Raw genomic sequence first — 13,567 nt, 5'->3', positions numbered from 1 at the left:
AAAATTCATATAGCTTTTATAAAAAAAATTTGTAATTAAAAACATTCCTTTCTGTTGTAAAAAAAAAAAAAAAAAAAAAATTAAATAAAATTTCCTTTTGTTTAAAAAAGGAATATTTAAAATAGAAAAATTTACATACATATATATTTCTGTTAAAATATATATATAATATATATTTTTTTTTTTAACTATACACCTATGGGTATAACTACATTTTTCCATTAAGATTTTTTAATATTATAAACAATTTTAATATATTTAATTTTTTTATGTTTTTAAAAATCTTCTCTATTCGATTCTTCAATCGGTTTAATTATGTTTAAAGGATCACATTTATATTGATCAATTTCTTCATTAAATTTAAATTTTGAAAGATTACTTAACAAACTATCTTTCTGTAGTGTTTTTGATGAAGATAACATTGAAGTGGAATTTTCTTGTACTTTCGTTAGGTCATTGGTTAAATCGATAGTTTTATTATTTGTAGTATTTATAGAAGCATCAATTTCATCACTTTTTAAACTTTTTAATACATTCATGTATTTATTATATAAATCTTTTTTAATTTTTGATTTGTTTATGAACGTCTCACTTTTAATATCATTACTGTTTCCTATTTCCTCTTTTTTATAATTTTCAACTTGAATAATTCCGTTAACCTTTTTATGATATAAGGAATTTTCATAATTATTATTATTTTCTTTTATGAATATGTTTTTATGGTTATTTCTGTTATAATTTTTATTCTCTAATAATTTTTTTTCTTTATTCAAAGTATGAGAATCATTAGAACTATATAAAATGCTATTATAATCTATTTTACTCTTAAAATTTAAATTATTTAATTGATTATTGAAATTTTTTCTATTATTATTATTATAATGATCAACACTAACATTATGACCTAAATCAGAACTTAGGGAATCTAATAAGATACTACTAGTATTACTATTAGCTTCATAGCTTGTTTGTGAAATAAAATTATACGATTTTTTATTTTTCTCATTATTATATGTATCATTATTGTATTTATTATATTGCTTAATATCATTTACATTGAGAACATTCTTTTTATTATTTTTTGATAAATTCAATTCAGAGTTAAAATTAGAGGTATTTATATTTTTTTTATTTTTAATTTCTTTTAATTTATTATATTCATTTGAATTTTCAAAATCGTCAGATATTTTTGATATTTTTTTTTTATTGTAATCTGTGTTATTAACGGAATGTTTAATATCATGACTTGATGCTAACAGTTTTTTTTTTTTTTTTTCTTCTTCAATATATTTTTTTTTATTTTGAACATTAGATAATTGAAAATTATCTTCATAGTCATTGTTATTATAATTATTTTTCATATTATTATTTTTTTCTTTCTTAAAGTATGATTTGTCAAGAGTAATGTTAGAATCTTCAAAGTTTAACCCTAAGTTATTATCCCTTTGATTTTTCTTGATTTTTTCATTTATAATATCTTTTTCTTCTCTATGTTTCCAGCTATTTTTAAGATTAAATATTATATCATCATAAGAATCATTTGCCTTGTTATCATACACATTAGATTTACTGATATTTATATCATAAGTGTTATTTTTATTATTATTGTAACTTTTTAATTTAGTGTATTTCATTAAATTTTTTTTTTCTATGTCTTTGTTATTTGTGCTACTTAAATTAAACATTTTTTTAATTTTTAAACTACTGAATAAAGAAATATCATTGTTATCTAGATAAGAAGAGTTTTCACTAGAATAATTATTTATATTTAATTTGTCATTTTTCTTTTTTTCTATGTTATTTAAAGATGATAAACTTAATTCTTTTAGTAAAGTTATCGAATGATCATTATCTGCATCATTTTGATTTAATAAACAGTTCTTAGACTTTTTATTAAAAGATAAGAAATCAATATTTATACTTTTGCTATTAGAAGATACATCTGTTTCATTTAATTCTTCACTTATTTTTTCGGCGCTATATAAATCATTTTTAGGCATATTATTTTTTCTTAATTTAGAATTTTTATTATTTTCTTCTTTTTTATCACTTTTTATACTTTTTGATTTAATTTTTTCCTCACTTTTTACATTAATTTCTCTCTTATTTACATGTAAGGTTTCATTCACATATGTCTCTTCAATTTTGTTGTTGGCATCACTTTTTAAATCAAATAAATTATCTATTTCATTATTTTTTTCTTTCATTTTTTTAATCTTTTCTTCTTGATTTACATTATTATTTAGTTTATTTTTATAATTTTTTTTTTTTGTATTGATAAAAATAGTAAAATCATCATTGTAATCATATATATTTTCTTCTTCTTTTGTAGTATTATTACAAGAATTGCTTTTATATAACTCTTTGTTATCTGTTTTATAATTTATACCTTCCTCTTTATTTTGAACGTTTTCCTTTTCAACTTCATTAATATTATTATCATTAATATTTTTTGGATATATTATTCCTATATTATTATCATTTACTATATCATTTTGATTTTTCAAAATATTTTTCGTAAATTTATTTGCATTATTTTTTTCCTGATCATTCAATTCTTTCAATTCATTTTTTAATTTTTCTATAATTATTATGTTATCGTTATTATTTATAGTTAATTCATCTATTTCTTTTTTTAAATTTTCAATCATTTTCTCATAGGAATTGTATTTCTTTTGAGCATTTAAATGAAATTCATCATATGCAATTGCATTTTGTTCAAGTTTTTTCTCTTTTTCTTGCAATAATTCTAATGTTATAGTTTTTTCATTTAAATTTTCTCTTAATGTTTTTATTTCATTTTTTAAAATAATTTGCTCTTCTTCTTTTTTTAAATGCATCATATTTATTTCACTTATATTATTCTGAACAAATTTTACATTGTTTTCATATTCATTTAACTGTTTTTTTAAATCATAAATAATATTTTTACTTTGTATTAGTTCATTCTCATATTGTGTTTTATCAATAGCTACTTTTGTTAGTGCATCTAATGAATCATCTCTTTGTGACTTCAAATTCGATATTTCTACAGATAATGTTTGAATATACGTTTCTAAATTTTTAATTTTATCAACTGATTTTTTTAATTCTGTTTGGATTTTTATTGCAGCTTCTTCAATTATCGTTTTTTCTTGTAAAACAATTTTATAATCTTCTTCAATTTTTTTTAGATGACTATTAGTTATATTCAATATTTCAATTTCTTGTTGCAACTGTTGAATAATAAGAGTAGTATTTGCGTTGTAAGACGAATTAGTAATTTGCAAATTTTTATTTTCTTTTAATAATTCATTATATTTTATTGTTAAATCACCACATTCTTTATTTAAATTTTCCAATTTGCATTTAAAATTTTCAATTGTCTCATCTTTTTTATCTAAAACAGATGCAAATTCATCCATTTGATTATTAGAATCTATTAAATCATTTTTTAATTTTTTTATTTCTTTTTTATATGCTTCAATTTTTTGCTTTTGTAATATATTACTATCTTTTAATTCATCAATTTTATCATTAGATTCACTTAATTTATTTAATAAATTATGTATATAGTCCGTTAAATGTTTTTTAGTTTCATTTGAGCATGAGATGATATTATTAAATTCAGCTGATTCTAATTTTAAACTATTAATTGTATCTCTATTCAAGTTGAATTCACTTTCTTTTGCATGAATTTCTTTTTCTAAATTTTTTAATTCATCTTTTAATATCGCTATTTCACTCTTTTCTTCATTATATTGTTTTTCATATTTTTCACTTCTACTTTTTTCTTCCTTTAATTCAATTTTTAATTTCTCTAATAAATTATTTAATTCATTTATTTCATCCTTCTTTATTTTTATTTCCTTTTTTAAATAATTTAATTCAAGAGATTCTTCATCATTTTCACTATTTTCTGACTTGTATAAATTATTCTTTTTTTTATTATTATCATTGTCATCTATTAAATTTAATTTTTCTTTTAATTTTTTTTCTTCATCATTTTTATTTTGCAATTCTGTTTCTAATAACAAAACACGGTTTTTTAGATGATAAATTTCATTATTTCTCACTTTTAATATTTTATTTAAATTATTTATATCATTAACAGAATCTTCATTTTTTGTTAAAACATCAACACTCATATTATCTGCTATGTCGAAGTTGTTACTTTTTTGTTCATTATAATTTTCATTTAGTGTACTTTCACATATATAACTATCCATTGAATTTTTTAATTCTTCTTTTATGCCATTCATCATTCTTAGTTCATTAAGTTTTCTAATTTCTATTTCATATTCGTTTAACCTTTTTTTTAAATAATTAATCTCAAAATTTTTTTCTTCAATTGTATTTTCATTTATTACTTTGTCCTTATTAATTTCATTATCCTTTTTTTCATTATCATTTGTTTTCTCTTTAGTATTATTATCATAAGCATTTTTTTTCAATTTTTCAATTTCTATTTTAAAATCTTTACATAGTTTTTTATAATATGTTAATTCCTTCCCTAATGATAATGTATAATCATTTATAATACTTGTTTCCTTATTATATTTAGTCCTTTCATTTTTTTTTTTTTTTTCAATTTCAAGATCATCAAATGATTTCATTCTACTATTCAAACACGAAAAATTATCATTTGATAATTCATCAATAGATTCTTCTAATTTTTCTTTTTTATCACTTTGTATTATATCAATGGTAAACTTTAATTTTTTATTTTCTAATATGTATGATTCTTTTAAAGAAGTTTCTTCTTTTAACTTTTTATTAAGGTCTTTTATTTTTTGTTCTTGTTCTTTAATCATTGAATTTGTATTATTTTTTTCTTCGATTAAAGATAAATCATTTTCAATTTTATTTTTTCTTGTATTTTGTTCTATTTCTGTATTTTGTGTTTTCTTCTCATTTTTTAATTCTTTATATTTTTTTTGACATTCTTCATATTTATTTGATAGTTTTTGAAAATTTTGAATTGCTTGAATTAAATCATTAAAAATAATCTGAACTAATGGAGTACATAATAAACATAAATGTTCTTTATAATTTAAATTATTTAATTTTTTTCTTAACTTCTTAAAATTCATATTATCCACATTATTTATAACTTCATTTCTTAATACTTTTTCATTAAATGCGTTTTTTACAATATCACCATTTTTCCCTTCTTCATTTTTATTTTCTTTAATAGTATTTTCATTATTTTTATCTTTGTTAGAATTTATATCATTTAGATTTTCTTTATTATCATTATTTTTTTCATTAGTTCTATTAGGAGGTATATTTTCTACTATTTTTTTAGTTATCTTAATTTCATTTTTTTTATCTTCTTTTTTTATATCATTACATAAATTATCATTTTTTACTTCCATATCTTAAGTATTTCAAGTTTTAAAAAGATAAATTCATCATATATTTTTATTCAGAATTTTTTTTTTTTTTTATATATATATATTATACTTTTAAAAAAAATTGTATTTTATAAAAAAAAATTAAAAATATATAAAATAGGATATAAAAGTAAAAAAAAAAAAAAATTTTAATTTATGATATTAATAATTAAGAATATAACTTCAAAAAAAAAAAATTCCAAAAAATATGATAAAAAAAAATTCTTTTTTTATTTATATGAAAATTTAAGTAAAAGGATATCAAATAATTATATGAACACAAAGTTCATATTATAATATTCATTTGTAAAAAAAAATATTCTGAAAAGAAAAAAAAAAAGAATAACTATAAATGTATTAAAATTAAAAAATTAATTAGTCTAAATAAATATAGAAAAATAATAAGAATAGATATATGCACAAGTAAATTTAATTATTTCAAAAACAGTTTATTTTGGAAATTATTTATTACACAAAAAATATATATATATATATATATATATATATATATATATATATAATTATGCAAATAATATATATTAATTTAAAATAAAATTCTACTCGATGAAAATTGAATTAATAAAACATAGTATATCTTAAAAATTTATTCCTATATTTATTTTTTTTATTCCTTTTTCTTTTTTAATTCTTTTGAGTTTCTATGTGCTAATTTCCAGAGCTTATAATTATTTTGATATTATCTTTTAAAAATTATTTTTATATATAAAAATATTAAATAAAAATAATGTTATTTAAATGAATTTATAATATGAAATATGCTAAATATATATATATAAAAACTCTTTCCTTTTTTCTTAATATTAGAAATTTCAATATTTTTTATTAAAAATATAGTAGCACGTCCATTTTTTTTAAATTAAAAAAGTGATACTAAATGCTAAAGAAAATTTCATAAATGAGAAGAGGGTTTCATATAGAAATTTAGAATTTTTTTTTTTATTTTAGACTTTTGTTTATTTATATGAAATATTTTTATGTTTTTTTATTTCATAAATCAACCTCACTAAATATTTGTTTTGTTTTCTTTTATTCAATATATCTAAACTTAAAATAATATTCATAAGTTTCTTTAATAATTATTAATCTTGAAATATTTTAAACAGTTTTTGAAATTCAAAAAATATGAAAACAAAGACAAATGTTACTTCAAAAAATTTTATGAAAAATACTTTGTGAGAAAATTTTCATTATAATTAACAATAAATTTCAAGTCTGTATAAATTTCTTTTAATACCATTAAAATAAAAAAAAAAAAAAAAATTTATACATTAATAATAGTAAAATGAGGATTTCGTATTAATTAAAAATATTTCAATTAAGAAATAATTATTAGTTTAAATATAAACATATTTCGAATCTGTATGTATTAAATAATTTTGACATTAATCCATTGTATTTTCTACTAATAAAAAAACAATAAATTGTAGTATATTTGATATTTTTTCAATAATAAATTTATGTAAAACATATATATATAATTATATATAATTTTTTTTTTAATCTTATATATATTCATATATATTATTTATTATTATTTTGGTTATTTAAACTTATTACAACATTAATTTTAAAAATTATACATATATATATATATATATAATATATATAAATTTTCTAATATTAAATGAAGAGGCTTATTTTTAATTAATGTTGTTTTATTTTTTATTTTATTTTTTTTTTTTTTTTCTATTTTTTAAGTAAGTAAATATGATAAATCGGTACTATATATCTCAAAAAAATAACCTATATATTTCATTAAATTATAAATACATATTAACAAATAAAAGGTATATATTTGATTATTAAATTACAATAATATAAATTAGTAAATATAACTTCAAATGTTTATCCTATATATTTACAAAATGAAAAAATAAATAATATTATTTTTAAAAAAAAAATTATAAGGCAACAAAAAGTAAAATAAAAATATTTTTAATTTTAAATCCTTGATTTGTTATGAAAAAGAAAGAATTAAATGAGTCTTGTATTTTTTTTAAATTCTTTAAAATATAAAATATTACAAAATTTCAAAAATGAAAAAATATATTTTTGTAGTTCTGTTAAAAAAAAATTTGGTGAATTATATCAACCAAGAACAAGATATGAAAAAAAAAGTCATTTAGAAGTAATTGACGAAGTGTACTTTGATATGGTTGATGCAATGAGAGAGAAAAATAAATTAGAGATGGAAGAACATAATAATGTTGATAAAAATATATCTGAAATTATTTTAAATCACAGTATTTCAAAAAAAAATGAAATTATAAAAAGTTTGATGAGATACTGTATTGAAGTGAAAAACAAAAAAAAAGAAATAGGAGATAAAAATGAATCTATAAATATAAAAGATTTTAATAATAAAAACAATCACATGGAAGATATTTTGAATATAATAAAAAGTAATATAAGAGATTATAGTAGCCATTTTAATACTTGTGAAATAGGCATAATTTTAAAATGTTTTCTTAAAATCAATATAAATGATTTAAATACTATAAATATTTTGTTACATCATTATTTTAAAAGAAATATGAAATTTTCTCAGTATGGTTCTTTATATGTATTAAATTCTTTTTCTAAATTAAATTTACTACCAAATCATATGAATAATTTAAAATTATTGTGCTCTGATATATTAAAAAAATTAGGAAATTATGAATTTAAAAATATATGTTTAATTTGCAATTATTCTTCTGGATTATATAATTTTAATAGAAAATTTATTAGTAGTTTTATTGAGGAAATTTGTAATTTTGTAGTAAAACAAAATTACAATGATGATCTATGGTCTACAGATTCTATTCATTATATTGCAAATTCTTGTGCTAGAGTAAATTATTTAAACAAAGAATTATTTCATTTTTTAAAAAAAAAAATTGAGAAAAAAATTTTTTTTTTTTCGCTAGATCAACTAGTATCTTTAACCAATGCATACAGTAAGTTTAAAAATGCAGAAGAATCCAACTTTTTGTCTTTATATTTAATAATAGCAGATCAAATAATAAAGAAATCATATTTATTAAAACCAAGACATTTAAGTGTGCTAGCTAATTCTTTTAATAATGCTTGTATTCTTCATGAGCATTTATTTCATATTATTACTGAAAATAGTTTAGTTAATATAAATTTATTTGAACCAAAGCAAATAGTTATGTTAATACATTCTTATGTTAACATTGGTTTATTAAATAATAATTTATTAGATTCTATGTGGGACAGGTCTTTTTTATTTATAAAAGATTATAGTATTCAAGAATTATCTATGTTATTACAGTCATATACTAAAAGTTGTTATCATAAAGAAAATTTTGTGAATAAAATAAATGAAAGAATATATTTATTTTTTTCATTAAATTATCCTTTTGTAACGCAAAACATGGAGACATATACATATGAAAAGTATATAAATGCAATAAATTCCTTAAAAAGTAATGAAAATTATAAATCAAATAATATTTCCTTAAAAGAATGTTCTATTATTTTTTATTTAATATACAATCTGCAAAATCACCTTAATCATATTAATGAGAAATTAGGGAATCAAGAAAAAATAAACGATAACATTTATAAAAATGACTCAGAGATTTTTATTAAAAAAAGTGAATTAGAAAAATATACTTCTGAAGTACAAGATCATAAAAATTGCCTAAATGATATTTTAATTTCTCATTCAGTAGATGAAGAAAAAAAAAAAGATACAAACAATAGTATCATGAATGATATAACTTCAAATAAAAATATTAGTGTTAATTTTTCTACAAATAATTGTTATAATTACAGCAAAAATAAAAATAATTATTTAGAAAATACACATAGTTTATTATATATTAATTATTTAGAGAGTTGTTTGATAAACTATTTAAGTAGAGATATAAATTCGACACTATTATGTTCTATTATATATTCTTTAATTAAAGGAAATTGTTATTTACAATATGATTTATTAATATGTTTATCAAAACTAGCCTTAATTTTTATGAAAAAGTTTAAATTTTCAGAGCTAGCTAATATATGCTCTGCTTTATCAGAAGCTTATATTTATGCATCTGATGAGAATAACAGGCAAAACGAAATCATATCAACAAATCAAAAAGAAGAAATAACCGATATTTATAATTCATTTGAAGAAACAAAAGAAAAAATAAGTTCCAATCAAAAAATAAAATATGATGAAAAATTATATAATTCTTCCAAGGAATATTTAATTATGTGTATATTATTTTTTGATCATGTTGAATATTATTTGAAAATGAAAAAAAATTTATTTACTGATGTTTATAGTATTTATAAATTTATAACTTCTTTTGGTGCATTAAGAATAAACAAATATTCTTCAGTTGCATTACATTTATTTAAATTATTCCTTATGGAAATCAAAAATTTATCTTATTTGCCCCTTCAAAAAATAGTAATAATTACATATATAAAACTATTATATATTTATATTATATCTCTTTTTTTTTTTTTTTTTTTTTTTGCAAAATTATTAAATTTTCTTATATTTTTTCAGGCAAATTCTTTTATACAAATGAATGTTTACGATGAAGATGTCTATGCATTTATAAATAAAATACAGAAAATGAAAAAAAAATAAATATTCTTTTCTTTTTCTTGTTATTTCATAAAAAAAAAATTTATTCAAGAAATTCATAATTATCTTGATTTATTAAATAATTATAAGCATAATTCTTAACTAGCAAAATTTACCTATAATTTTATTTTTTTATTTTTTTTAAATTTTCAATTTAAACAATAATTTTTAATATTAATTATAAAAATTTTTTGTTTTTAAAAGATATTATCTTAAAAAAATTTTCAAATAATATTAAGTAGATAGTTTACTTTTAAAAAAATTCATTACTTTTAATGTTATTTTCTTTTTTCTATAGGGATTATTTAGATTTTTTTTCTGATTTTCATAATAATTTGCTATTTAAAGAAGATAAAAATATATGTTAATAGCATAATTGTGGGTTATTTCATATGTTTTTCTGTTAGATATTATTTCTCCTATTTTTGATATCTTTGTGATACACATTTAACTAAAATTTTAAAATATAAAACAAAAATTTTGCGAAGATGATGTAATACTACTTAATAATTAAAAAAAAGAAAACGTTATCTTTTAGTGGTTTAAAATTTGAGTGCATTTAAATAAATCTTTTTTTCTAATTTTAAGATTACAAAATTTTACAATTTTAAGTTAATTTTTTTCTTTTTTTTTTTAAATTTAATTACTTTTTTCCACATTTAATTTTATTTATACTATTATTTGTATCTTTAATTTTTATTATTGTTATTATCTATATATAATTATTACTATTTTTGTGTATAATTATTTTTATTTTTATATATAAATATTAATAAAAACATTGAAATTTTATCATTATCTATATATAGGAAATTCTTTAACAACATTAATAGGAATATTTTTAAAAATTATTAATAACTAGATAAATTTTCTTAATATAAATATATATAAAACTTTTTTTTCTTTAATAAAAATGTTTTTAATTTATATCCTCCTCATTTATTTTTTTTTAAAATTTTTATTTTGTAATAATATTTTTACTAGGAAAATATTAATATGTAAATAATTTTTTTATTATAATTTCAGAAAGTAAATTATATTTTTTATTTTTTATATATATATATATATATTTGTAATTTTTTTTTTTTTTTAAAATTAATCAGTCCATATATATATTATTTTTAATTAATAATTTTTATTTAATCCTTTTTATATATTTTTTATTAATATAATTGATTAACGACGGCGGGACTCGAACCCGCAATCTTCGGTTTCGAAGACCGACGCCTTATCCATTGGGCTACGCCGTCATAACAGATAATTTGAGGAAAATAATTTATTAATAATTTTTATATTTATATTTTCTTCTTATTAAGATAATTAAAAAAAAAAAAAAAAAAGAAAAAATTCTTATTAAATTATATTAATTTGATTTATATATATACAATATAATAAAAGTAAAATTTACTATTTTATTATAAATTTAAGAAAATTTATTTTAACTTTTTATTATTAAAATGTAGTTTATATAAACTATAAGAAGAATATAATTAGGTTAAAAATAGTAAAATATAATATAAAAAAAGAAAAATTTTTGAATGTAAAATTTTTTATAAATATTTTTGTTTTGTATAAATAATAAATTTCATGCAAATGGTAAATATAACATAAAAAGGTAAAAAACTTATTACATATATTATTATAATCTTAAAAAAAAAAAAAATTTAATTTTCTATTTTAAAATTCCATAATCCATCATTTAAGTAGTGTATATTTTCTATACATATATCTTTATTTTTTTCAACTCTAAAAAATAAAAAAAAAAAAATGTGTGGATATAATAGTAAATTTGTAAGAATAAAATATGAAAAACTATTACATTTCTTTAGTTGACATAGTTGTTATTCCAACAGCACAAGCATACTCCTTATTTTCCGCTGTAATTTGCTAAAATATAATAAAAAAAATATGTATAAATATATATATATATAGATATATATATATAATTTAAGAAAAAGAAAAATATTACAATAACTTTATTAGCCTCCACTTCTTCTTCTAATTTTCCTCCTGGAGATGTAACTCCTGGACACATTATGTTTGATCCTCTTAAAACATGTTTAACTGCCCCTTTATCAACTTGGATTTTTGGCATCATAAATGGATCTACAAAGAAAAAAAAAAATTTTACTTTTAAAATAAAATTTTAATTTTTTTTTTTTTTTTTTTTAGTATATAAAAAATTGCTATTCTTTTTAACATAGCTATATATTATTTAATAAAAATTTATTATTCTTCTATTACATTTATGTACTAATTTTAAACTAGGAATCCAAGGACCATTTCTAATTTGGAAAAAAAGAAGTTCTTGATTTCCAATGATTACTGTTACATGATTTATACTAATAAAAAAAATTTCATATAAGAATATATAAATACTATTAAATTTACCGTTTTTTTATATGAATAGAAAAAAAAAAAAAAAATAATCTGTATGTACATTTTATTCTATCTTTAATTTTTTTTAACCATTTTCCAAGAAACAAAGAACCTTTTTTTGGAAAAATATTTTCAATATAATCTTCTAATTTCGGGTAATCTTTTAATATCTTTTAAAAAAGAAAATATTTTATATAATTTGATTTTTTTTTTTTTTTTATTGTTCTTTAAAAAAATAAAACATAAAACGAAAAAAAAAAAAAAAATACCGTGGCTTTAATGCTTCTTTGTACTGAAGATTTCATCAAATTCTGAGATGAAATATTATCTATAGAAAAACTTTTCATGATTCATAATTTTCTTGTAATATTTTTATTTACAAAAAGAAAAAGTTTATATAATACACTTTGAATATATTTAAGTTCTTAGAAATATTTTAAAAATTTTCTTTTTAAAAATCTATATTTTTATACAAACATTTTAAAATGTTCAAAAAAAAAAAAAAAAAAAAAAATGTTTTAATTTTAATGTAAAAATATATGTTATGTACTTTATAAATATGTTAAATGTATTTTTTAGGAATGGATGTTTTGAAATACTTTTATAATTTTTAGAAAGAAAAAAAAAATTTTAAATTCAACATATATTAAGTATAATTGAATTTAAAAATATCATTTCAGGTTTTTAAAAATAATATAAAATAAAATAGAAATGAAATAATAAATTAAAAGTAAGATTAATCCAATGTTGTAAATGTAAAATGTGTTAAAAATAAAGTAAAATTTTAAAGAATAATAAAAATATTGTAAAATAAATAAGGACTTAAATATTTTTCTAAGGAGAGAATGTAATGGTATAACAAATTCTTTATAACTTTAATATTGAGTTTTTTTTTAGAAAAAAAGTGTTTATATTTAGTTCATTTTTTTTTTTTTTTTTTTTTTTAAAAATACTTTATGTATTTATTACTCTTTTTATAAATATAAAGATATGATTTAATACCAAAAAAAAAAAAAAAAAAAAAAAAAAAAAAGGAAAAAAAAATATAAAATATATATAATGTGACACGATGAAATTACGAAAAATTGCAAATTAAAAATTATGGAAAAAAAAAAAGAAATATAAATGCAGAAATGTGCAAAATTTTAAAAATATACAGGATAAAAAGTACAAAAAATACAAGCATACAAAAGTATAT

General features: G+C 16.9%; 3 protein-coding genes and 1 non-coding gene across 4 annotated transcripts; 1 reads left to right on the top strand and 3 right to left on the bottom strand.

The window, feature by feature from the left end:
• Positions 1–275: 275 nt before the first annotated feature.
• Positions 276–5,357, bottom strand: PGAL8A_00077100 (conserved Plasmodium protein, unknown function; the record flags this gene model as incomplete). Its single annotated transcript, XM_028670089.1, has 1 exon — positions 276–5,357. The coding sequence occupies one exon, from the start codon at positions 5,355–5,357 to the stop codon at positions 276–278; it is 5,082 nt and encodes a 1,693-aa protein (XP_028525886.1).
• A 2,017-nt stretch (positions 5,358–7,374) lies between these two features.
• On the top strand, positions 7,375–9,993 carry PGAL8A_00077000 (conserved Plasmodium protein, unknown function; the record flags this gene model as incomplete). The annotated part of the gene is made up of 2 exons (XM_028670077.1): positions 7,375–9,807; positions 9,910–9,993. The coding sequence occupies 2 exons, from the start codon at positions 7,375–7,377 to the stop codon at positions 9,991–9,993; spliced, it is 2,517 nt and encodes an 838-aa protein (XP_028525885.1).
• Positions 9,994–11,167: 1,174 nt separating this feature from the next.
• PGAL8A_00076900 lies at positions 11,168–11,239 on the bottom strand. Its single transcript has one exon. It is a non-coding gene; the product is annotated as a tRNA-Arg (tRNA).
• Positions 11,240–11,654: 415 nt separating this feature from the next.
• On the bottom strand, positions 11,655–12,716 carry PGAL8A_00076800 (cell cycle regulator protein, putative; the record flags this gene model as incomplete). The annotated part of the gene is made up of 6 exons (XM_028670066.1): positions 11,655–11,736; positions 11,810–11,877; positions 11,960–12,096; positions 12,235–12,332; positions 12,460–12,539; positions 12,639–12,716. 6 exons carry the CDS (start codon positions 12,714–12,716, stop codon positions 11,655–11,657), a joined length of 543 nt encoding a protein of 180 aa, XP_028525884.1.
• Positions 12,717–13,567: the final 851 nt, after the last annotated feature.

This window comes from Plasmodium gallinaceum (genome assembly GCF_900005855.1).
Source record: "Plasmodium gallinaceum strain 8A genome assembly, contig: PGAL8A_v1_53, whole genome shotgun sequence".
Lineage (NCBI taxonomy): Eukaryota > Apicomplexa > Aconoidasida > Haemosporida > Plasmodiidae > Plasmodium > Plasmodium gallinaceum.
Note: the sequence above shows the minus strand (reverse complement) of the source record. Positions and strands in the feature narration are given on the sequence as shown.